Here is a 23,442-nt window from a genome sequence, read left to right on the forward strand (position 1 = left end):
TGATGCACCCCAAGCTACTAAAGTCCTTAAACTTCACGACCCTTGCTCCTGATAGGTTGTTGGCCTCTGTAAGTATACCCACGATCGTTTCACACCCCATAGCGGCAGCGCGAAAGTTGTTCCATGATGGTTGTTTAAGCCTGACTACCGCCAAAAGGGAGGACTTTCTTCCCTGCGCACTTTCAGCAAGAGGCATTGTGAAGCTGCACGTTCAAGCTACCTGAAGTTTTCCGGAATTCCCCATCTTTCACTGGTCTAGGTCTTCTATGTGGCATGATGCGATTTTTATGGAGAAGAGTCTGTATATTGGTTCTTGAGATGCGCAGAGTGAAGCTAATGCACTGCGTATAATTCTGCGTATTAAGCTAGTGTGGACTGTCGAGAGATTGTAGTCTCACAGGATCGATCCTGAAATGCAAAACTATCGAGGTCGCGAGGGGCGGTTCATCGTTGAATTGTCACAGAAGGATCTTGCGGTGGTGTGCCTGCATCATTGTTATTCAGCTGCTGCATCAAAGTTGATTGATGACAGAGACTGACCATGGAGCGTGTGGTCTCATGATCGACATGCACGAATGCTCTCTCCACCTCAGGCAGGACTTCCAGTTTGTCCTGAAGCAATTGCGATATATCATGCGCTTTCCAAAGAGGCGTCTCTCTTGACATAGCGATGTCCACTTCAACGAAGTAACCAGGACCACTCTGCCAACGCAAACACGAAGTCGGGTTGGGTGGTTTGGACAACGTTGGAGATGAGGGAGTTATTGAGGTGGACATGAACCAAGGCGAAGGAATGTTCCGTTCGCGTTTCGCGTGTCACCGGCGCCAGATCCATTAGTAAGAATTCTCGAGGGGATGAAGGTCTGGACTTACGTGATATACTCTGACCGTCTCTATTTTCTCGATTTCGTCTGAGAAAGTGGCGACCTTGTAGGTGACCAATTGGATGAATTCGTGCGAGGCAGATTTTCCTGCCAAGAGTCCGAACTCCGTGGAAACCCTCTTACACCAGGAGATGACAATAGAACTGGAAATCTAAACGGGTGTTGACGCATGACTAAACGTGGGTGACGGTGAGCCTTAGGACTCGGATAGCGGCTTAGCTCACGATGAGGCCTCCAACGGGATCAAGCCCTAGCAGACTGCTTCAGCTGAAGAATCAGCGGAGACGTGTTTCACTTACACCAACGCAGTTTACTGCCGCCAGCAGACATAAGTAGGCCTATCTCCTGTCAATACACTCATCCGGGGTGGGAGAATTACGTACGACTTACCGAAGCCGCTAATGCAAGAATCGTTGCGGTGTTCCTGCCACAAGACATCAACTTGGCTAGACGACTTACGAAGCGGGAAGCAGTAGAGTAGCAGGCATAGTTTGGTAGCTACGAATGACTGAAGAGTCAGTATAGTGGGCAACTGATGCTACAGAATCGCACCCAAGCCAGCACCCGCGGCAATAATCGATGGCTGGTGAAATCCATTCAGCTGATCGTCTCTATGGGAAAAAATGGTGCGCATAGATTCCACAGCGACTACCAAGCTAACGCAACCCATTCTGTGCGGTACATGCATGAGTGCCTGTGGACTCAATATCTCACTTTGAACTTACAATGCGCCTGAAAGGTGTCGGAATTAGGAAACACCATTTCAAAGGACGCTAACAACATACCATATGCAATGTTTCCAATGGTCTCTAGCCGACTCCCTCCCACGGGCCACTTGTCGACGTCAAGACGGGAGGCCTTGTAGTGGAAGTACTTCAGCACCAAGATTGAACCGACATCGAAAATCGACTCAATTGCCGCCGCGAGCAGAGATAACGATGAGGATGTGGCAGCCGCATACACTGGCACATGGAATGGGACGAAATGAGCATCGCAAAGAAAAAAAACAGATACCGTCAGACTCACCTTGAAGCACGCAAATCATAACGTTTACAAACAAGCTTCCATAAACAGCGATCTGAATCTGCCCAACGATCAATCTTGCCGACAACGCGGATAAGGTTTTTATGTACTAACGGGAAGACGCGCGGCTTCTTCAGCCATCCTAGCATCCTCGGAATGCTCATCGATAGGTTTCAGAAGATTGTCGATGAGCTGTGGATAGTCCACTCAGCACGGAAAGTGCAATATCACTGCGGTCACAGGGCGCACCGAATTCTGCCTCGAATGATACGCTCCGATTCCTTTCCCATTTTTCCCCCTCTTCCGAAGGGCCTCCAACTCAGACGCAGACTTCATGGCCGACCTTAACATATAAGGGTCTGCGAGCAAATCCTCTGGCGGTTGCTTCTCGACGTCCAGTTCAATCTTCCTGTCACAGGAGGAAGGCGAGGATGTCCTATGCTCTTCATGGATGGAGGAGACGCGGTTCTCTGTAAGTTGCGCGGGCTGTGCCTCAATGGACATGGGAGGAAGAATCAACGTCTTGTGCCTCTGTCGATTTCGCCAGAGGGGTTAAATACTGAAGTCATGGCCAACGGTCCAATCGAAAGCAGGACAACCCTTATTCCGGGTCCGCGGCCCAGGAACAGACGTCCGAAGACGATATCAGCCATAAAAATCGGTTCAATGCGATTATTAATTGGGAGTGCGGAGCATTAGTTCTGCCCATAGACTTAAACGCTAGTTCCAGATATTTACGTCCGTGGAGGTCTCTCCAGGAGGAAAAATGGCTCATAACCCTGTGTAGTTATATATTGGACCGTATTCGCTGGTGAGGCACTAGCCTGCCTGCTTGTCGAAGAGTAGGTAGCCTAGCAATCCAGCACAAGCACATCCGCAGACGCAAGGCAGATGCGCTTGAATATGCAGAATCAGTCACAGGAGACAATTCTCGCCCATGATCGATGGGCAGATACGCTGTCACACGTGTGCGGGGTCACCATTGCGACCCCACTGTGCAAAATCGCCCTAAGTGAGAGAATCTACGTTGCACGAGTTGTTAAAAGATGTCGAGTTGATCGGGCTTGAGTGCTAATTGCTGCGAGGATTTAAATGTCTGGAACAACCTAGCTCGATGTTATGCAGGAACATAGTTAGGTATCAAGATTCTGATCAACTTAGGTTTATCGTCTTACGCTCCAACTCTCACCAGTGTATGTCAGACACTAGAAGCGAATTCTTGGTAATAGCCGTCATCGAATCGATGCTGCTAAATTAGTAGCGGGTCGAGTGCCACGATCACAACCAGCAACGAATCCAATGTCCTGATCTCGATTTCGCGGCCCAATACAGCCTCGATATCAGTGCCAGCATCGGTAAGGTTAGCTGATAATATGACAAGGTTTGCTTTGTTTGTGATAAGCATCAAGCAGGATGTCGAAAATTTGGGACTTCGCGTGACCGATGAGGGAGAAGGGAGACCAAAGTACAGCAGTCGGAAATGAACACAGGGGATATGATATTCAAGCATGCCAGTGTCCTGTATGCAATTCAAGGCTACTCAGAAAACAAACACACCACGTTCAAAACCCCACAGGCAGGTTATCCGAAGAACTTGCAGACTTCAGCTGGACCACATGAAAGACACGGCCGGGTACCAAAGGACAGCGTTTGTAAAATCCTCAGTAGGATAATAGAATTAGCAGCCAAACGCGCAACGCTTCCTTGTGTGGATGCAACAACAACGAGGTTACCGACAAGCAGAAAAACAAGTGTATCCTCATCGCCTCCGTTTCGATGTTTGCTTCTTGCTGGAGGAAGTCGAAGAGGATACGGGTGCTGGGTTTGCTTTCTTGGGAGGCGGGCGGCGCTCGTCCGTCTTTGCCGCCCCTCTATTAACATCCTCCATAACACCAGAAGTAATCCTATCTCCGAATATTAGGGGCCAGGGAACTAAAAGTGGGATGATATGGCTTACCCGCTGAAGTCTCCCTGGTGTAAGTCGCTTTGTATTTTCATGATACGACCGTGTCTCTCAGACATCTCCTTCAGCATTTCGGGATCCATGTTTTGCTGATAATATATATATCGCAGATCGAATTCTCGTAAAACAACATCCTGATAAGTATGCGTTTTCCCAGAAACTCACCATGGCCTTTGGAAGAATGAACAATGTGATGCAAGCGAAAATCATCATCATTGCCATCGGATTGTTCAGCATTGACATCACATCAAAGCCATCCGGAAGCGCGAAATATTCTTTGCGCTGGAGCGGGACCAGCAGGATTGGGTATGCCAGAGGATAATGTGGCGGGGAGGGAGAAAATGGGGTCCCAGGGAGAAACGGTCGTACTTGGACACTTGAAGGCGCAGGAAGATGTTCCTCCGCAGGTGTAGTCCCCAAATCTTGCGACAATAACGACTCGTCAAGGATGTCAACCCGCAGCTGCAGGTGCGTTAACATTGGAGGTCACCGGACATCAAAGACAATCACCTGGTCGAAGACATGATCCCTAGCCAGCACTTCAAGGAGATAGGCACCAGGTTCGACGTTAAAACTTGTGGGATCAACGGTATAAGGGGAAACATGCCATTTATGAGGCGAGGATACAGTCGACCCACAAGGTAAATCCGCCATCTTTCCGTACTCTAGCTGAGTAGCGCCCTCCATCTAGAACAATCTTTGATTGAGGATGGAGAGAAGCTATATCTGGGGACATAGACAGAGGGTTCCAAGAAGAATTCACTGAGTCAAGCCGGGGGACTCAATGCAACACCAACCTGGGCAGTGTGTATTCCAAGCTATACTGCCTTGTACATCAATAGCAAATGAGTGCCTGGGGCGAGAAAGTCAGAACCCTCTAGACGCCAAGTATTGCTGAGGAATAACCTAAAGAACGCGAAGTTGGCTAGCAGGATTAACAAGGCACAACGCATTGATGCCACTGCAGACAAGCGTGACAAGACCTTACGTAAGCCTCTCCAAAACTTCTGGTCACACGACGTGACGGACGGCCTCCTACTACCATTCCCTATGGTGAGGCACCAGCTGCGAACTATCTGATGTATGGGACTGAGGCCTTGCCTCTGGCAAGACGGAATGCACTAGTTGAAACAAGATCTTCAGGCCGGCACAATTACGTAGTGTTTTTTTCTTCCGTTTCGCATGTCGTCACTAGTTCGTTACATCAACTCCACTTCAGACTTCGGAGTGGGCCATTCATAGTATGAAATGAGTTACCGAAAAGAATTTCTTCATTTGCATATTGTCCTTTGCTTGTGGCATACTTTGCAGACATTACATACTTTGCACGCTTCACACACTGTGGCAACTTCCCATAGTTCCCACACTTTCCATTTTCAATAACACACAAATTGCTTCCGATGCAAGTCACATGGTGGGTTCAATACAGAAAGTCACATGCTACAGAGTGTGGCTATTCCGCGAAATGAGATGAGTGACCCTCGGATTTCGGACAATGTGACCTGTGTTCAACAAGTCCAATCACCTTTTCCGGAATTTTGTAAAATGTAGTATGGCTGTGCTCCATCACTATCCAGCCATTAAAGCTCTAATCTCCCCAACCCAGAAAAAAATTAGTTAACCCCACCCAACATTAACCTGGCCCAATCGGACTTGTGTTTGACCCTGCGGAAATAGTCACACTCTGTAGCATGTGACTTTTTGTATTGAACCCACAACGTGACTTGTATCGGAAGCAATTTGTTTGTTATTGAAAATGGAAAGTGTGGGAACTATGGGAAGTTGCCACAGTGTGTGAAGCGTGCAAAGTATGTAATGTCTGCAGAGTATGCAACAAGCAAAGGACAGCATGCAAATGCAGAAATTCTTTTCGGTAACTCATTTCATAGTCATCGGTACTTGCTATCGGCTATAAGTTTTTACATCTCTATCGCCCACTTCTCGTGCCTAGGATCAAGGATATGCCATCTGAAGTATTCTATAGGCTTTATCATCGCTCTCAGCACCCGCTTTGTTCATATGGGATCTCAGATGGGGATGGAAAACTAACAGCAGCGCGGCAGCGTTTGTGATGCCCTGTTGACTGCATGTGATAAGCATCGATCGTCATGAAATTTACCCTGATATTAATATTCATGGATCGTCCGGTGTGGTTACCCTCCGTAACATGAACTTGATTGTGACATTGTGGCATTCGCCCGCCTAGCCATACTGAAACTTGTGGGTCATTTACAAGCTTTTCTGCGGACCCTGGAATGGGTGTTCTCAAGGTGCGGATGAAAGGTTCAGCGGTGGAAACACCTTCCACAATACTTCTGGAGTCCTTTGTTTCTCTCAGTGCGCCGATCAGAGGTCCTGTTCTAATGGACAGGACTATTCACAGACGACATATCCAGATCACGATGCACCGATGGTGATGCAGGAAACACATTGAAATGCCTAACGTTCGTTCAGGGACGCGTATGCGCACTGCTATGAAGACCTCAAACCATCCTCGTTCCGTGTGGGAGGATGCGATTGGGGCCTCATGGTCTTGTGTAGCGGGAGCTGGGCGTCAGGTCGGAGGGCTTCGGGTGGCGTTCAGCAAGGTAGCCCAAGATCACCACATGAGAGTCAAAGCGCTGCAACTAACTGCCGAGAGCAAGTATGCTGCAACGCAAAGGTGACGAGTATCTGGGATTAGCGCTGGGGACCATTCACTCTCTGCAGAGACGAGGTGCGGATAATTCACACAAGCCGCAGTATAGAGATCGGATCCGGCAAGTAACCAAAAAAACGGCCATTTCAACTTGAATAGGCGCGGAGCGGCATCATGGGCAGGTATATCCTTGTTTAGGCCGTACTGTCACCAGTTTAGCACGGGCCTTCAATGTAGTCTTCGACCATGCGGCGCGCGGCTGTCAGGACATGATAATTCAGATGGCATACGATGAGTAGAGGTCGGAAATCATGGAGAGGGGTTGTATGAACGAACCACGTGCCTTGTTGAGTGAAGTGCGTCTCAGGCCAGTGCAGGATATCGACGTACGCTGTGACCCGACTCACGGAGTTGAGCCTGCGGCGTCGTATTACCTTTCTTGGTAACTTTACTACCATGCTTGTGCGCTACTCAAAGCGCCTCGCTTATAAAGCGAGAAAATTATTCTTTATGTCTTTCTTCAGTTCACGTACTACGGAACTGAGGTGAAATAATTTGTTCAATCCCTTGTCTTGATACGTACATACGTCGTGTCCGACTCATGTATACTATAAGCGACATATCGCCAGGCAACATTCTAGTTCGCGTACTACGGAACTGAGCGACATACCGCTAGCGTAAATCGAATGGCCAGCACTCCGTGGTTCAAGACACCTATGAAGTTCGGCAAGTGTGTTGAATGAGCGTCATTCCTATCGTCCTGGACCATTGTACTGTTATCGTGGGTCGCAGGAACGCTGAAGGGGTCTCAATATCCTCTGCCAAGGAAGGGGACCGCGGGTTCTTGATATCCCCCGCGCAGGGAGGGGATGGCAATGCCACTTGCGTCCGGATTATCAACTATGACTCAATAGAGCTTGCCTGGATACCCTCTTTGTCCCTTCTTCCCCAGCATAGGGGCATTTGCTCATATTACCCCCCATGATTAGACATCAGTATCGATGATGGAGGCAACCCCACGAAAGTACCACTCGGAGGGCCGGTGTGCTTTTACCGCAACCCCATAATGAACTGGAGATATTTCATCCCAATCCTTCTATCCATTTCATTCGGAGTATATGTAGCAGCAAATTAAACATAATATTGAATATTGGGGGACTACTGCCTATTAAAACGACGTAATTATCCGGACCTTCCCAGGTAAAATTTGAATGCACCACTATGCCATCGAGTAAAGAGAGGAATGATAGAAGCCGCGCTAAACGACCTGGCTGATGTCAATGATGATTGGGGCTGTCATATTGCCTTGGACAATAAACCGAGTACCATCCTTGCTGGCTGGAGGGAAGTAAGGATAGTTGCAATTCAGCACCCGATCACCGTACCAGGCCCCATTACTATGGTCAGTCGGCCAGTACTCATCTGGGAGGAGAAGTTCAACTCCTCCATTGAACCAAATGCCATATCTATCAATGATTGGAACTCTTCCTACGGTGGAGGAAAGGTGTTCATTGATGTCAAACAAGGATGTGGCCTCGAAACCATAAAAGGGGCACTCCATCCAGGATTCATCCGTGTTTTTCACACCAAGGGTTTTCTCCGGGAATGAAGGAGTGGCGAGTTTAGGGTGTACAGTCTCAGGAGTGACATATGAACCGGTGGGTACAACGCCAGCACTGAGAACCCACCCCACAGAATCTGGGAAGCGATATCGAGTGATCAACTTGCATGAATCAGTTGACCAGACGAAAACGTTATGGGAGAAGTGAACAGCAACATATCGGCCTCCAGGTGAGAATCCAAGCCTATACTGACTGGGAATGGTCGGAATCTCAGGGAATTCCAAGGGAGGCAATGCGAGAAGTTGAATGGAGGGGTCACAAGAAATATATAAGAGTGCGATGTCGTTGCGGCCTTCATGCAACTCCCCTGGGGCCCGTAGGACCATAGAGCCACTGTCGGAAACAGCAGCTACAGGAGGATAAAGGTCGCTGGGCAAGGTACCGAGTCTCAGTGGTTGGATATCATCGCCAAAGATAACGATATTTCCACCGCTGTCCTCTGTTGCAATCCAGTGGTTGCCATTGCAGAATTTGATCCAAACTAGATGGCTAGGGGGGTTGCATTGGAACTGGGAGATCGTGCACTGATGGTCGATATCAGCAATCTCAATAGCACCACTTCCAAAACCAAGGGTAATGAAATGGCCATCTGGGGAGAGTGTTGCACAGGTCACAATGCCATTGCGGACATTATGGTCACAGAACTCGGCTTCGTAATCGATCACAGTGTCGTGACGTCCTCTATCAACCTTCTTTGGAAGCTCATTCAGCTTCGCCTCCGTGATTTTTAAAGCATTAAGTGCATCCTGACTTAATGGGATGACGTGACCACCAAACTCGCCATCGATGCTGAAGACTCGAATGGGATCTGCGAGGTGACCATACAACTTGTAGATGGGTGATGATGATGGAGTGAATGGGAGGCAGGATCGATACACATTGTATCCATCAAGGCCCTTGATTCCCCCTCGCAAATCCTGTCCAGCCTCCCAGAGTTGCATCAATTCGTGTCCCTGTGGAGTACGGGTGATGTCATAATTTTAAGTCCTTGAATACAATTGATTCAGGCTTACTTTGAATGGATCCCAGCTGCATCCGATGATATCACTCACATGAATGAACGAGAGTACATGCTTTGTGAGAAACTGATTGAATTCTCTCTGCAATTCATTGGACTCTCGCGAAAAGAGGAGTGAAGGGTCTAAGTGCTCGACCAACCATTCAAATGCATAATCGACATGTTTCGGTTGCTCCTTGTACCAATTAGTCCACTTCTTTTTATCCCCTAAGGGAAGTTCGGTGGGGATATTAGGCTCATTCCGGTCAAGTACACCATTCACAAGTCGAAGGAGTCGTAGTCCGAGGAAATATCCCTCCACATCACTGATAAAGAAGACGCTGTCGCTTTCCTCGCCAATGGGTTCACCCATGATAAATTCCTTCGCGGTTGCATGGTAGAATGTGACCGGCTCTGTGTTGTCTGAGGGAAGTTTGACTATTGAGCTGATAGGTTTCAACGTCACGTCGATGTCATTCTCAGTAATTCCTAAGAGAATCGACATAGACTCGATGTTAAGTATATAATCAGATTGCGCCGCGATGATCATCCCGACTACTTGGCGATAGTTATTGGCCACGCGGGGACGAACACCTGAGAAATGGGACACATAGCCCCGCCGGAGTATGCGCAGGTATTCCGAGTTGAGATCATTCGGTACTTCAGTAAGGTCGCGAAAGTAGTCAAACTCCTGTCTGAGGGAAGATCCCATTTGAGTGCGAGCACAGACCTCCCTTACTCGGATCGAAGCCATGACGGGTAATCCACGGCAGCCTGAAGTGAAAACCTCGAGGTCTTCCTCTGATGGTTCCCATGCCGACTCCCTGATACAATCACGGAGTCCTTCATCGACCATACAACGGACCGTGTATAGTGTCTCATCCTCTTCGGTCTTATCCACATCTTCGCATGGGATCTCAAGGCTCCCATCCCGGGCTTTGGCTCGGTTCCAAGCCGAAACGACTTCCTGCTCAGGACGACAACTGACTAGTACAGAAAATATTGGAGGGAGCTCATCAAGTAGAAGCACGAGCTTCATTAGGGACTGAAGTGCCCCTAGATCGCCACATTCGTCTAACCCATCCAAGACGATCACAATGCGTCCCTCTCTCGAAGCCCATATCCCCATGAGATCATTCATTGGTTCAGTGATCAAAACCTTCATTTGCGTCTCCAAGGGAAGGCTCTGAACCAACTCCAAATCTGGATTCCGAAGGCGTTTGACGAGCAACACCTTGAAGTCCTCATTCCAGTGCGCGAGCTGCCGTGCAAGGGTAGAAGGAAACCGCTCCAAAGAATCGAGGCCCGTTCCCTTTTGGTTCTTATCCCAAAAAAAGGAGGCTGCTAGGCTATGCTGCTTATGAAGGGTGGAAGCAATACTCATAGAGATTGCCGTCTTCCCAGTGCCAGGCGAGCCCCTTAACCAGACGAATCGGGTTCTAGCCTTCCCGAGATGTTTGAGTATGGACCTTTGCATCCTGATACGCGTGGTCGGGAGACATTCAAACTTGGTCTTCACATAAGTATACTCAGCCGGGACGCGCGCAAGCCTCGCAAGGTCAGCTGAAATTACCATCAGTGGAGGGACTCAGGAAAAGCCATGGGCACGTACATTGTATAGCTGTTTGAATCGTGTGAAGAAGGGCCAAAGTTGTTGCCTCCGACTATGATATGCACTTTCAGTCAGCGAAAAATCAAACACTCGGAATACAAAACAAACAAACCGAGAAGGAGCTGACTGCCTTGTTTATACATGCCTTCACGTCGCTTATGCTCCGCGAGATCTGAGTCCCCGAGACTATTCTCTTTATAAGGCCTTGACTCTTCAGTGACCTGATCTGTCCATTTTGGTCTTCTAAGGCCCTATCAACGGGGTTTAAGTCCAGATGATCAGCACGAGAGATGAACATACGTACCGGTGAAACTCCTTGATTAGTGAATCGACTTCTGGAGATATCTGGCCAGTCCACAGCTGGAGTGGCCGCAAAATGGTGTTGTAGGCTTTTTGTACCTCCTCGTTCAGTTCACTGAGAGTCTCCCTATTGCCATCAACGGTCTGCACAGGTGGAGCAAATATGAGCGATATACCGTCATTGAGAAAACTGCATCCCAACCTCGAAAACTTGGAGCAATGTGAGAAGTACGTCCGGGATGTTGGCGAGAAGCGCCGGAACGGGGCTCATCTTTAGAGCGGAGGCTGCGGTCTGAAGAAGGATCCTCGTGGCGCCAAAGACCGATTTCTTTCTACTGCCAGTGGGACCGGTCGGCGACGGTAACAACGGCTCTGATAAGGGAGGCGAAACAAAGTCTGTGCCTCGATGTTCCAGTTGTGGACGGAATCTTGTATTGTTGTCTTGTAGGGTATAGATACCAGGTGTTACACGGGGCGTCTCGATACTTCCCGGCCAAGAGGGAGGAAAGGGTGACAGCACCGAATCATCATGGAATGACTGAGCGGAAATAGTCGAAACAGACCGTTCGGAAAGGGGCGTGCGTGATCGATAGATACTATTAAGATGGGGAAATTTCCCCCCAATATCTTGTTGAGAATGTGAATCCCGTGGATCACCAGAAGAATGCAGTGTGGGCGCGACTCGGGAAAGCCCATGATAAGACCCCGTTGGTTCTTCCTCTTGATCGTGGCGAATACTGCCGTAGGCCTGGCGGGCCTGCGAACCGTAAACCTGGGGAACTTGAGGTGAAGAAACCAAAGTGTGCAGCCACGGATCACTCAAAGATGGTGCAGTCGATGCAGTCGTGCGTTTTGGAACAGGCAACCGGCGCTGAATATAATTTCGAGAATTACCAGAGGGTTCCGGAGGTGGTGCTGATCGATCGTACCAATCGCGAGGGATATTGACGTGGCTTTGAGTCTGAGAATTGGTAAAGCAGCTCTGGGAAACTTGAAATGAGGAAGTCGAGGGTTGCGATGGCTGTGGATCATCACAAGATGGCTCAGGGGTGGGGCGCTTTGCTATGCGATTGTTTGAGGCAGACGTCGATTTCCTCTTCTGAGACATCGCGCAAACGTGAAGCACAGTCAAGATGGGTAGAAGAGTGAAGATTGACCTGCGATTCAGCGCTGCCACACTCGACGGTTATGTGCTGAAACGGCTGTGCGATGGAGACACCGAAAGTATGCATTGCCTTGTTCCGTTTTTGGAAAATAGAATGTTGGTTCAGAATCATTTACTACTTAGTCGTAACCACGACAAGGGAAGCTAGCGAATTAGCCGAAGCGGTGCTTGCTTGCAGTTTGGTTTGTATTAATCGTGCTTCAGCAGTACAGTGGGATAGGCGCTCGGCAGTGCATCCGCTACGTCTGTCCAAGACCTTTTCCACTCCGAAGGTCTGGAGCGGCAGATCTAAGCGTCTAGTTCGTCTACTTACGGTACCTGGAGGGGAAGCACATTAGAGACAAACACCGGCCGCCGTACCACAAGTCACAACTGAAAAACTACGAACCAAAAAGGCAAGAGCTGTACGGAACACGCTCCCCCACGGAGACCCAGCCCTAGGCAGGCTACCAGCCTCTATTGGGATAGAGCCAGCCTCCCACCACAAACCACCAGCCACACTGCCAGCGTAAGCTAAAGAAGGTTCCACCAAAAGGCAAGAGCTAAAGAGACACCAAGCATCGGTTCATGCCTTGACATCAAAATCAACCAGTGGGCCCACAGTCTTCCGAGGCTCGTCGGCAACGGAGGCATGGTTCCGTAGTTCGTGGCTATGCGTAAATCACGCACTGACCGGTGCTGACATCGTGGCCGAATATGGGACTTGTCAATGGACCGTGATCTGGGTGGACGGGTGCACTAGCTCAGATCGGACTCATTCTTGTTATTTTTTTCCTGTTTTTGTTCGGGGGACCCGGCTCTGCCCTTGGCACCTGCAGGCTAAATATACAGAAGTCACACAGACATACTGACACCCTGTGAGCGTGCACCGGGGGTGTCGTGCACGTCATTTCTTCAATCCGCTGCCCTCACCTCAACCTCACAGTAAACCTGACGTTCCGAACGCAACTGCATGACTCTTCACATCATTTCACCCATGCCACATGGCCTTTGTCTGTTCGTCATGGCATAGATGGCGCGAAAGCGTATGTCAGAAGGTCCTCGGCCGAGGGCGTGTCAATTCTCGAATATATACAATATACCGGATTCGAATATTAGAGTAAAATCGCCGTAGTCCGCTTGGCGCAACTGGCATGCCAACGCGCTTGACTCTGCATTCCAGGCACATGCATCTAGTGAAACTTGAAGTCTTTTTCTTTTTCTTTGGTACCAGGTGCTCATCTTCTGTCTTTCTGATCTCACTTTGCTCGCCGCAATACTGTCTCGTTATGCGTTGGTCCCAAACAGTCCTTGGCCAACTCTTAAGCTCACCGCTTGGCGTCTGAGCCTGAAAACCATTGGTTTCTGCGATTGCTAATGGGCTTTCTTGGGGGGCGTTTTTGCTGGACTGACTTCCGCCTGCTACGTTCCCGGGGTCTGGGAGTGGCTGCAGTTCGTATGGTCTATTCCAGCCCCAATCGACACTTATATATACTCTACACTTGGGATACTGAATAGTGAATCCCGAGTGGGAGCTGGATTAGGGGCTGGGTGTAAACCGTCTATTTCCACGCGAAACGATATCAAGCCTATAATGTTCATCGAGTAGAATCCCCGGATGCAAGAAGTTAAGCAACATCGAAGATAGTATCATGGCTCCATCAAAGACGTCTGTGATTAGAATGATTAATACTAGCATCTTCTCTCGGACAAACACCCGTCGAACTTACTGAAATGTGGCTAGGGGGAACACGACTGAGTGATGGGTTTTGGGTCAAAGCAAGCGAATACGCATTTCTGTCTGGATGACACTACCGTTCCAACCGTCACTTAGCTCAATCGTACGATACACGGCTTAGATGAGCAGTAAAATTGAATTTAAACCGAGCCCGCACAACATGAGCGCTATCCTGGGGTCAAGGAGACATACTCTCCACCGAACATCGCCTCGGGGTCCTTCTCAGACGGCGTGGGGCTCGGAGTCGACCCCACCCTGACCATCCCAAAAATAACAAGGAAGGCTGGCATTGGAGATAAGAGTAATGAAGACAACGAGGAAGAATGGAAACTAGCACAAGTTTACCGGCTGTGGTGGACGGAATGGCGAGTAACTGCGATCACAACCAATGAGAGGCATCAAACGTCACACATGATGTGTCCTCCAATATTTGGGTCCCGCTGATGGAGTCCGCTGCAGCCGACGTGGTCCTGCCACCCAAACCCCTGTGATGCATGTTAACACTGCCAGGCAAAAAAAGAGGATCGAGCGAATGCCTGCCTGGACCACAAGCGCCACTGAGTCCACGGACAGAGCATCTAAGCCAACATATCGATTAGAGGTAACTTGCGCCGCATCCAGAGTGGTATGAGCATACAAGCTCTTGCCGAAATAAGGCTGTATTGAGGCCCCAAGCGATTGACTATTTCCCAAGATGATAAATTTGCCGCGCTCAAGAACGTCGAACTACGGAAGCAGTGATATGATCTGATCACCTGAAATCATCGTCGAGATTTGTGTGAGGAAAGCAGTGTTTGTAGAGACGTTCTTGGCGGATCACAGTCGGTCTGACCATCTAGCGTCAAGGGTCGACTATAAGCATTCGCCGATAAACGTAGTATCTCGACGTTGCCAACGATACCACCGATGACAAGAGTAGAAATCAAGTACCGGCGTCAGCACCAGAGGACTTGACCCAAGTGGATGGCTAGGAGTATATATAGTAGTTTAGTTGCATGTGCACCGGACCCACATAACCTGATGTGGCGCGTACTTGTACTCAACGAGAAGAGTGCCAAGAATGTGATGCAAATCCCCAAAGTAGGGAGTATAAGACGGTTCGACTGACATTGTTGAAGTCTCAGGATATTTAGATGGAATAGATTTTGGGGAGGCGTGAGAGATACCCTGATCGAGCCAAATATCAGATCGTTCTGAGCCATCGAGTGTCGTAAATATGAGGTACATAACCGTAACGGAATGCACAACTGAATGTTTGTATCGCGTAATCATCCAGCCAGAATACAGGCTTCGACCGTGATGGCTGTGTTGCATGTATAGTGGAGCAATCTGTAGGACTCGGATAAGGACGTCCACAATGACATCATGAAGACCTATGCAGTCGCAGATCAGGCCTTGTGGTTTCACTACGACCTTAGTGCTGCGGCGTGTTATACAACACTTTCGTGGAGCCCGGAATCGCCTCCAGCTTGTTGACATGTTGACACACGCTGTTCTGGTGTATAAGCCCCCGCACGGCATCCTAACCTGGGCAATCAGTTACTGTGATTGCTTGCCATGGGCTTTCGGAGCTTGTAAGCTGGTGTTTGCGCTTCATCTACTTCCAGTCCCGGCCACACTTCGGAGATAGTGGCCTTTCAACAATGGACCCTGTTGATGCGCGCGAGTCTAACCATGCCTGCCCCACATTTTATCCCTCTCGGGATTTAGGGGCACCTTGGACAACCACTATGTGGGCCTTTATAGGGGGGACCTCAGGACGTTTGCATGGGGCCTAAAAGGCCTTTTTCACTATAAGCGTCCTAGGACATCCTGGCCATTCAGTTTCATTCATTTGTTGCAAACGTCCTCAGATGTCCTAATTCAGTTTGATTCAATGTTTACAAATTGTCCCGGAATGCCATACTCGTCCATCCCATGGTCTGTGCACATGCTGACCACTGTCTAGAGGGATGTCAACACTGTTTCCCACGGTCTGAACACACTTTACATAGTTGAATAGCCCCTTTGAATAGCTTCCAGAATATATATTTTGAGACTGAATTGACCAATAAATTATTGAGAAAAATGCAAAATACTTTTTTGGACACGAGTCTTTTGATGGTGGCTGTCCAACTTATTTAATGTCTGTGCACAATGCTGGTCACTGTCTGAAGGGGTGTCAGCACTGTTTCCCACGGTGTCAACACACTTTGCATAGTTGGATAGCCCCTTCAAATAGCTTCCAGAATATATAGTTTGAGACTAAATTGACAAGCAAGTTATTGAGAAAAATGCAAAATGCTTTTTTGGACACTGTTAGAACTGGGCAAGGGCAGACGATTCTGGAGGGGAACCGGAGACTTAGCAAGGAGGGACCTTGGCCTCAGTGACTCAAGTGGAGTGCTGTGCCATTGCTGTTTGTCCATTTGGTCCTTAATTTCATAGGAGGCAAGCAGGAAGTCTCTAGGGGCATTTCAGGTCAATTTTAGACTAAGGACTAAAACGAGTATGTACAAGCGCTGATATATATAATGGAGAGGGCAAAAGCACAAGGAAACAAAGGGGATCTGAATCGGAATGAAGGTGTCCGAACAGGAACAAAGGGATGACAGAAGTGGAGTGGTACCGAAGGTCATAAGGTAGAACCTGTGGTACGTCCGAAAGGAGGTAAGGAGGGCGAAGCCCAGAGGGGCAGGAGGACGAGGGGAAGTGGGGATGATGACTAACTGGCTAGAATGGGAAGAAGCAGCAGTCCAAATAGGGATGAGGGGAAAATGCGAGAGATACATTACAAGCGGCGAAAGTGCCGAAGATGATCCATGGAGCTCGGAGGTTACAGAGGTTACGGAGGCAGGGTTGAAAGTCCGAGGAATATTGGCAATGGTGTTTACATAGTATGAGGTCACCAATGCAATGGACTAAGGCTGAGGTGGAGTCAAAGTCCGAGGTAGGAGCTATGACGGAGTCTCAGAGCGAAGGTATGAGCGGTGTCTGAGTACGAGGTACGGGACAGCGGTGGAAGGTTGTAACTTGGCAGGAGGTTGGCAGAAGAGGACCAGAGGGAAGAGTGGCGGGAAGGAGAGTTGTCAGGTCCGAAGGTGAGTATCGGAGCGGACGGGAGAAGAGTAGGAAGAGGGTGGCAAGAGGAGTGGTGTTCGGTCTGAGGTGAGTATCAGAGTGGACGGAGATAGGACAGGAGAGGGACGGAGGAGTGGAGGTGGCATGGGGGGTGAGAGGAGGTGTGGTGTCAGGACCGAAGGTGAATATCGGAATGGACAGCAGTAGGGCAGGACTCTGGAGGTGGTGAAGGAGGAGGTCTGGGAGTCGGGTCGGGATCGGGTATGCATGGATATGACAGACACGAGTCTTTGGGATATCAGTGACCCGGGAATTTCAATGACTTCGATGACTGTCAGTGAAATTTAGTGGCCCAAGCACTATCCCAAAGACTTGCATCCAAAAAAGTATTTTGCATTTTTCTCAATAACTTGCTTGTCAATTTAGTCTCAAATTATATATTCTGGAAGCTATTTGAAGGGGCTATCCAACTATGCAAAGTGTGTTGACACCGTGGGAAACAGTGCTGACACCCCTTCAGACAGTGACCAGCATTGTGCACAGACATTAAATAAGTTGGACAGCCACCATCAAAAGACTCGTGTCCAAAAAAGTATTTTGCGTTTTTCTCAATAATTTATTGGTCAATTCAGTCTCAAAATATATATTCTGGAAGCTATTCAAAGGGGCTATTCAACTATGTAAAGTGTGTTCAGACCGTGGGAAACAGTGTTGACATCCCTCTAGACAGTGGTCAGCATGTGCACAGACCATGGGGTGGACAAGTATGGCATTCCGGGACAATTTGTAAACATTGAATCAAACTGAATTAGGACATCTGAGGATGTTTATAGTGAAAAAGGCCTTTTAGGCCCCATGCAAACATCCTGAGGTCCCCCTATAAAGGCCCACATAGTGGTTGTCCAAGGTGCTGTTGGGAGGCTTTTGGATGGTGGTAGTTCCCAATGAATAGGAATAGAAGGCATGGGGAAGGGTAGGAAGCCAAGACTCGAATGTATCCTATTGAAATACTTCTGGATTCTATCGCTTCCTGGCTGGAGATGCATATGATTTAGGACTTTGGATGGGCAATGATAATGCAGCCAATGGCGACGCAGGGGTATCTGGTGGGCGGTGACTACAAATAGTTTACTTTATTTGCACTCCCGTTTGATCAATCCCTTTCACACCACCCCCATTGTTACCCCCCATGATCAGATATCAGTATTGATGATGGCTGTGATGAATACTGATGACCTTGTCAGGGTTCAGCACCCTGCCTTAGGGTGCCCCGGACTCCCCACCTACTTTACCCCCTTTTATTCTTTGACTGTTGCCTTGTTGTTGCCTTTGTGTGTTGTGTACACGCGCGCGCACGGGATAGCGTGGGAACTTTCTGAGCGAGCAGCTCGCCCAGAATGTTCCCACGGGTCACAGCCACAGTTCTGGGCGAGCAACTCGCCCAGAACGTTCCCACGCTTACTGGGCACTGCCACCTGGATGTTCCCTCCGGGTCACACTACACAACTCTAGGAGCTGTATAGTTGTGGGCATGTGACCCATTCCTTTATATAGCAACCATGCGGGGAGATGAGACCTTTACCCTTCTTCTCATCTCATGCCCTGCATAGGCAAGTGTATATATTATCTTTCCTTTTACTATACATCTCATGCCCCGCATAGTGTGAGGACAGGTTAGATGGGGGTTGAGGTCAGGGAGCCTCCGAGTCCGAGGCCGGGCCCTGACAGACCTGGGTGGAAAGCCATTGAATGCATGGATTTGGAGGCAACCCTGCAAATGCGCCACTTGGAGGGGAGGGTGATCTGTTTTGCTTTTATCGCAACCCCAGGCATTGTTAGAACCGGGCGGGAACAGACGACTCCGGAGTGGAATCGGAGACTTAGCGTGGAGGGACCTTGGTCTCAGCGACTCAAGCGGAGCGCTGTGCCATTGCTGTTTGTCCATTTGGTCCTTAATTTCACAGTAGGTGAGCAGGAAGTCTCTAGGGGGCATTTCAGGTCGATTTCGGACTGAACCAAAATGAGTATGTACAAGTGCCGATATATATAATGGAGGGGGCAAAAGCACAAGGAAACAAAGGGGAACTGAATCGGAATGAAGACGTCCGAACGGGAACAAAGGGTAGAAGAAGCGGAATGGTACCGAAGGTCATAAGGCAGGACCTGTGATACGTCCGAAAGGAGGTAGGGAGGGCAAGGCCCAGAGGGGCAGGAGGATGAGGAGAAGTGGGGATGATGACTAACTGGCTAGAATGGAAGGAAGCAGTAGTCCAAATAGGGATGAGGGGTAAACGCGAGAAATACATTACAGGTGGCGAAAGTGCCGAAGGCGATCCGCGAAGCTCAGAGGTTGCGGAGCTTACGGAGGTTACGGAGGCGGGGTTGAAAGTCCAAGGGATATTGGCAATGGTGTTTACGTAGTATGAGGTCACCAATGCAATGGACTAAGACCGAGGTGGAGTCAAAGTCCGAGGTCAGGACTATGATGGAGGCTCGGAGCAAGGTACGAGCGGTGTCCGAGTACGAAGTATGGGACAGCGGTGAAAGGTCGTAGCTTGGCGGAAGGGTGGCGGAGGAGTACCAGAGGGAGGAGAGGGGGGAGAGGTAAGGAAGAGGGAGTGGTGGAAAGGAGAGTTGTCAGGTCCGAAGGTGAGTATCAGAGTGGATGGGGGAAGCGTAGGAGGATGATGGGAGGGTGGAGGTGTAGTAGGAGGGTGGTGAGAGGGGCGATGTTTGGTCCGAGGTGGGTATTGGAGCGGACGGAGATAGGGGAGGAGAGGGAAGGAGGAGTAGAGGTGGCGTGGGGGGGTAGAAGGAGGTGTGTTGCCAGGAACGAAGGTGAGTATTGGAACGGCAGCGGTAGGTTATGACTCCGGAGGTGAAGAGGGTGGAGGTCCGGAAGTCGGGTCGGGGTTGGGTATGCACAGATATGACAGGCATTTTCATCCCAATCCTTCTATCTGCCTGACATACTCTGCCATCCAGGGCCACCAGTAGTCGTGGGAGACAAGTTCCAGGGTTTTCCACTGCCCTGGGTGTCCCGTCGCCCATGCATCATGGTGTAGCCACATGAGATCATGTTGGAGTTGGGGGTCTTTTGGGATGTACACCCTTCCCTGGTACAGAACCAGTTCACCTTGCCTCTCCCATTCATCTGATCTTAGCGTCCCTTCTCCCAGCTCTCGCATTGCCTTTACCACTCTCTCATCATGGTCTTTTGCTTTGCATATCCGATCCAGGATTCCTACCTCTTCTCCTTCCACTGAGATTGCCTCTGTTGCACGAGCCTCAAACCAGGCTGGTTGGAGGAGGGTTAACCCTTTGTTGTCGTCCTTCCCTTTCGGGTGGTCAGCACGATGAGAGAGTGCGTCCGGTTTTCCCATGAGCTTCCCAGGACGGTGGACAAGGGTGAAGTGGAAGCGAGAGAGGAAAAGGGACCATCTAGCCTGGTGTCGGTTCAGCCTCTGGGCCATCCGGAAGTACCCCAGGTTATGGTGGTCGGTATAGACCTCGACCTTCTCCTCAGCACCTTCCAGGAAGTGTCACCATTCTTCGAGAGCTCAGACGATCGCGAGCATCTCCTTGTTGTACAACTGGAGGATCAACTCAAGATGAGCAACAGATGGCTACAATCCATTAAGAGCAGACTTGGCCTCCGCTTGTGTCACATCCATACCAACTCTGCCTCACCTCTGCTCCACTCCGCCACCGTTCCGGTCCACCTCCGGTTCGTCCTCCCCCTGCACCTCCACTATACCCTCCGGTTCACCTCTGGTTCATCTCCACCTCCGATCTCTGGTACCTTCTCTGGTGCCTCTTATCCTCATCCTACACGTTTATTAATATTTCTATCTACCCAATATTACTACGGACCTCCTAGGACCTCCGCTCACTCTGCAAAGGTTTTCCCACTTCTAGTAGCTGTCACTAATTCCACCCTTCACCTACCCACTCCACAATGCTTGATAAGGCGATTCTCTCACAAGCTTGCTGACCCAGCAAGTGGGTAAGTCCCCCTTGGGTTTTCCCATTTGTCCTCTATTATGTATATAAGACCTGTACTGTAGTTGATGGCACCTCAGTGCAAAATCGACAATGACTACTCCCCCAGAGTTCGCATCCTCTCTTGTTCTGAAGTTAAAGACCAGACTCCTAAAGCATTACCGAATGTAGGCACAGTGCTCTTCTCCGAGTCGCTGAGGCCATGGTCCCTCTGCTCATTCTCTACCTCCAGCCTCCTTCTGGGGAAAGGTCCAGGGACACTGCCCTCCTCGCATGTTCTTGACAGCTTGCATGTGCATCATGGTGAATGTTAGAACTTGCGGATTCGGACGACTCCGGAGTGGAATTGGAGACTTAGCGTGGAAGGACCTCGGCCTCAGCGACTCAGGCAGAGCACTGTGCCATTGCTGGTTGTCCTGGGGGTCCCTAATTTCGGATCTAGCAGAGGGGAAGTCTCTTGGGGGAATTCAAGTCGATTTCAGACTGAGGTTACAAGTTACTAGGTACATTGTATATAAGGAGGGGTCCGGAATCAAAAGGAACAAGGGTAGGACGAAAGGAGACAAAGGGAGATGGAAAGGGGAACAACACCGAGGGTCAAGGGTTTGACTCAATGGTGTTTCTCAAAGGAGGAATGAAGGGCCAAGGCCCAAGGAGGAAGGAAGGAGGATGGGAGTCGGGAATGGCTAGCTGACTGAATAGAAGGAAGCAGCAGCCCAAATAGGAATGAGGGAGAATAGCGGAATTGGAATGGACAATGCAATAGTTGCAAGGTCCAGAGTAAGTCCGGAAAGTCCGAACTCGGAAGTTAAACTCCGGAATATTGGCAAACATGATTAAATGGAATGAGCTAACCAATACAATGGGTATAAGTGGAGGTGGGGTCAAAGTCCGAGGTCGGAGCTAAGACTGGAGGTTCCAGAGACGGAGACGCAAACGGGATTCTGGAGCGGAGGTCCGGAGTTGGGAGCATAGGTGTTGCATGCTCGTCTGGAAGGTGTCGAGGATGAGGTCGGACCCGGAATGTTCCAGAGTCGGACCAACGGTGGTGTTGGAGCCAGAGGTGGGATAACCTCTTGGAAGTCGGCAAGGAGGAGGTGGCAGAAGGGAAGTAGGACTCTGGAAGTCAGGTTTGGAGTTCCGGGAGCCCGGAGCGGGGGTCGGGATTGTATGGATATGACAGTGAAGCTGGCTCAGCAAGCCCTGAAACTGTCACTGCAGAGTGGGTATGCTTGCAGGAGCTTTTGTCTGAGTATTCCCTCAGTGATATTCAATGGCGATGAAACAGGACTTTATTACTCATGAGTGCCAAACTGGCCCTGCTCCCTGTAGTCACTCAATCACTAGTGATTTCCAGTATGCCACCTGACAAGGGCTTGCACGGTCAGAAAATTGTTTAAATTTTGCTTGCAGTATCTCCCCAGTAAGAACCATCCCTTTCTCCTCTGCAGCTATACTCCATAGCTCTAACATATCTGTAACCATCGGAAAAGTTGTGTGCTGGACGCACTTAAACTTTCCGGCAACATCTGACTTCTGGAATTCCTTGCAAAGTTGGCCTTCTTCACCCAAACAGAGACAAGAGGCTGCTTGATCTTGAGATTGGGGTAGATGGTGTTGAAGTGGCATTCCGATGCCCTTGTTGTTATGGTTATTGTTCCCTTTTATGGGAAGTTTCGTTGTCCTAACACTTTAGCCTTTGTTCATTTGCGCCACACAGAAATGTATATAAGTACGATGTGTAGAGCTGGATGATAACAATCTAATGACACTGTGATATCGTGCTCAGAGGATCGGGCTGCAATGCCGCGATTATAACAGATGGGGTCAAAATGGCTGGCTGGCTTAGTCTGATTCTTTCCATTCTTGTGATACCAATCAAGGATTTTGATGTGTTGCCAGAGAGTAGCTGTCTCTTTATGGGTGAAGACTGGTCCCTTCTTTGCCAATGGCTCCATATCTGGGATGGCTCTTTGGGAGCCTGGAAGCCCTTTGAATGCCAGCTTGTCCAGCCATCAAGTTGTTGAGTGCACTCACACTTCAAGTTCAGGTTGGATTCGCATCCTACCTCCGGTGCAACATCAGCATTGGCAACACACTCTGAATTGCCACTGCCTGCAACTTTCAGGCTGAACAGTTGCCTTCTGGCTGGCTGAAAGGGAGTCAAAGGAGCTCTGGAAGTCCTCTGCATGCTGAAGCTCAGCAATGAGCAGTGCCTCGTCTGTAAAGTTTGCACTGCCATCCAACCACGCTTCCTCATCTTCAGTGACTGATAACCCAGATGCAAGTTTGGCTTTGAGTTCATCTATGAGAGGCTGGGCATTATTCTTAAGTGCAGTAAGGCCCTTCTCAAGAGAGGACAGAGTAATCGGAGGGAGGCTCAGCATCATGCAGAGTTGTGTTGAAGGGACCAGTGTGCACGGTTTCATATTTATTCTTTCCTAATAACTCGTCATTCT

At 49.4% G+C, this 23,442-nt stretch overlaps 6 protein-coding genes across 6 annotated transcripts; all 6 read right to left on the reverse strand.

The window, feature by feature from the left end:
* Positions 1 to 458: 458 nt before the first annotated feature.
* On the reverse strand, positions 459 to 2,411 carry EI90DRAFT_3115537 (CDF-like metal transporter; the record flags this gene model as incomplete). The annotated part of the gene is made up of 13 exons (XM_039062798.1): positions 459 to 485; positions 541 to 702; positions 874 to 1,035; positions 1,109 to 1,134; positions 1,184 to 1,222; positions 1,275 to 1,282; positions 1,344 to 1,392; positions 1,437 to 1,555; positions 1,610 to 1,616; positions 1,670 to 1,846; positions 1,911 to 1,968; positions 2,022 to 2,099; positions 2,157 to 2,411. The coding sequence occupies 13 exons, from the start codon at positions 2,409 to 2,411 to the stop codon at positions 459 to 461; spliced, it is 1,167 nt and encodes a 388-aa protein (XP_038923480.1).
* A 908-nt stretch (positions 2,412 to 3,319) lies between these two features.
* EI90DRAFT_3031145 (uncharacterized protein) lies at positions 3,320 to 4,848 on the reverse strand. Its single transcript, XM_039058289.1, has 7 exons — positions 4,777 to 4,848; positions 4,668 to 4,723; positions 4,509 to 4,596; positions 4,381 to 4,444; positions 4,036 to 4,332; positions 3,865 to 3,959; positions 3,320 to 3,811 (listed from the first exon to the last, which is right to left on the reverse strand). The coding sequence occupies exons 1-7, from the start codon at positions 4,821 to 4,823 to the stop codon at positions 3,667 to 3,669; spliced, it is 792 nt and encodes a 263-aa protein (XP_038923481.1). The 5' UTR covers positions 4,824 to 4,848; the 3' UTR covers positions 3,320 to 3,666.
* A 2,641-nt stretch (positions 4,849 to 7,489) lies between these two features.
* EI90DRAFT_3031152 (uncharacterized protein) lies at positions 7,490 to 9,566 on the reverse strand. The gene has a single exon (XM_039058290.1). The coding sequence runs from the start codon at positions 9,069 to 9,071 to the stop codon at positions 7,767 to 7,769; it is 1,305 nt and encodes a 434-aa protein (XP_038923482.1). The 5' UTR covers positions 9,072 to 9,566; the 3' UTR covers positions 7,490 to 7,766.
* A 627-nt stretch (positions 9,567 to 10,193) lies between these two features.
* On the reverse strand, positions 10,194 to 10,604 carry EI90DRAFT_2902517 (uncharacterized protein; the record flags this gene model as incomplete). The annotated part of the gene is made up of 1 exon (XM_039054096.1): positions 10,194 to 10,604. A coding segment is annotated over one exon (411 nt), but the record flags the coding sequence as incomplete, so codon positions are not given.
* Positions 10,605 to 14,461: 3,857 nt separating this feature from the next.
* EI90DRAFT_3031158 (uncharacterized protein) lies at positions 14,462 to 15,195 on the reverse strand (the record flags this gene model as incomplete). The annotated part of the gene is made up of 3 exons (XM_039058291.1): positions 14,462 to 14,888; positions 14,955 to 15,088; positions 15,147 to 15,195. Coding segments are annotated over 3 exons (215 nt in total), but the record flags the coding sequence as incomplete, so codon positions are not given.
* Positions 15,196 to 22,686: 7,491 nt separating this feature from the next.
* Positions 22,687 to 23,412, reverse strand: EI90DRAFT_3191839 (uncharacterized protein; the record flags this gene model as incomplete). Its single annotated transcript, XM_039066394.1, has 2 exons — positions 22,687 to 22,986; positions 23,083 to 23,412. The coding sequence occupies 2 exons, from the start codon at positions 23,410 to 23,412 to the stop codon at positions 22,687 to 22,689; spliced, it is 630 nt and encodes a 209-aa protein (XP_038923485.1).
* Positions 23,413 to 23,442: the final 30 nt, after the last annotated feature.

This window comes from Cantharellus anzutake (genome assembly GCF_015039405.1).
Source record: "Cantharellus anzutake strain C23 chromosome Unknown EI90scaffold_2, whole genome shotgun sequence".
Lineage (NCBI taxonomy): Eukaryota > Fungi > Basidiomycota > Agaricomycetes > Cantharellales > Hydnaceae > Cantharellus > Cantharellus anzutake.

What these genes read in the sequence shown, in the direction of transcription:
- EI90DRAFT_3031145 (XM_039058289.1), bottom strand. Translation starts at nt 4,823, where the DNA reads ATGCGTTGTGCCTTGTTAATCCTGCTAGCCAACTTCGCGTTCTTTAG. An exon ending in GCCAACTTCGCGTTCTTTAG is followed by an intron (nt 4,724 to 4,776) that starts GTTATTCCTCAG and finishes TTCTCGCCCCAG; the next exon opens with GCACTCATTTGCTATTGATG. An exon ending in AAAGATGGCGGATTTACCTT is followed by an intron (nt 4,445 to 4,508) that starts GTGGGTCGACTG and finishes TGATCCCACAAG; the next exon opens with TTTTAACGTCGAACCTGGTG.
- EI90DRAFT_3031152 (XM_039058290.1), bottom strand. Translation starts at nt 9,071, where the DNA reads ATGCAACTCTGGGAGGCTGGACAGGATTTGCGAGGGGGAATCAAGGGC.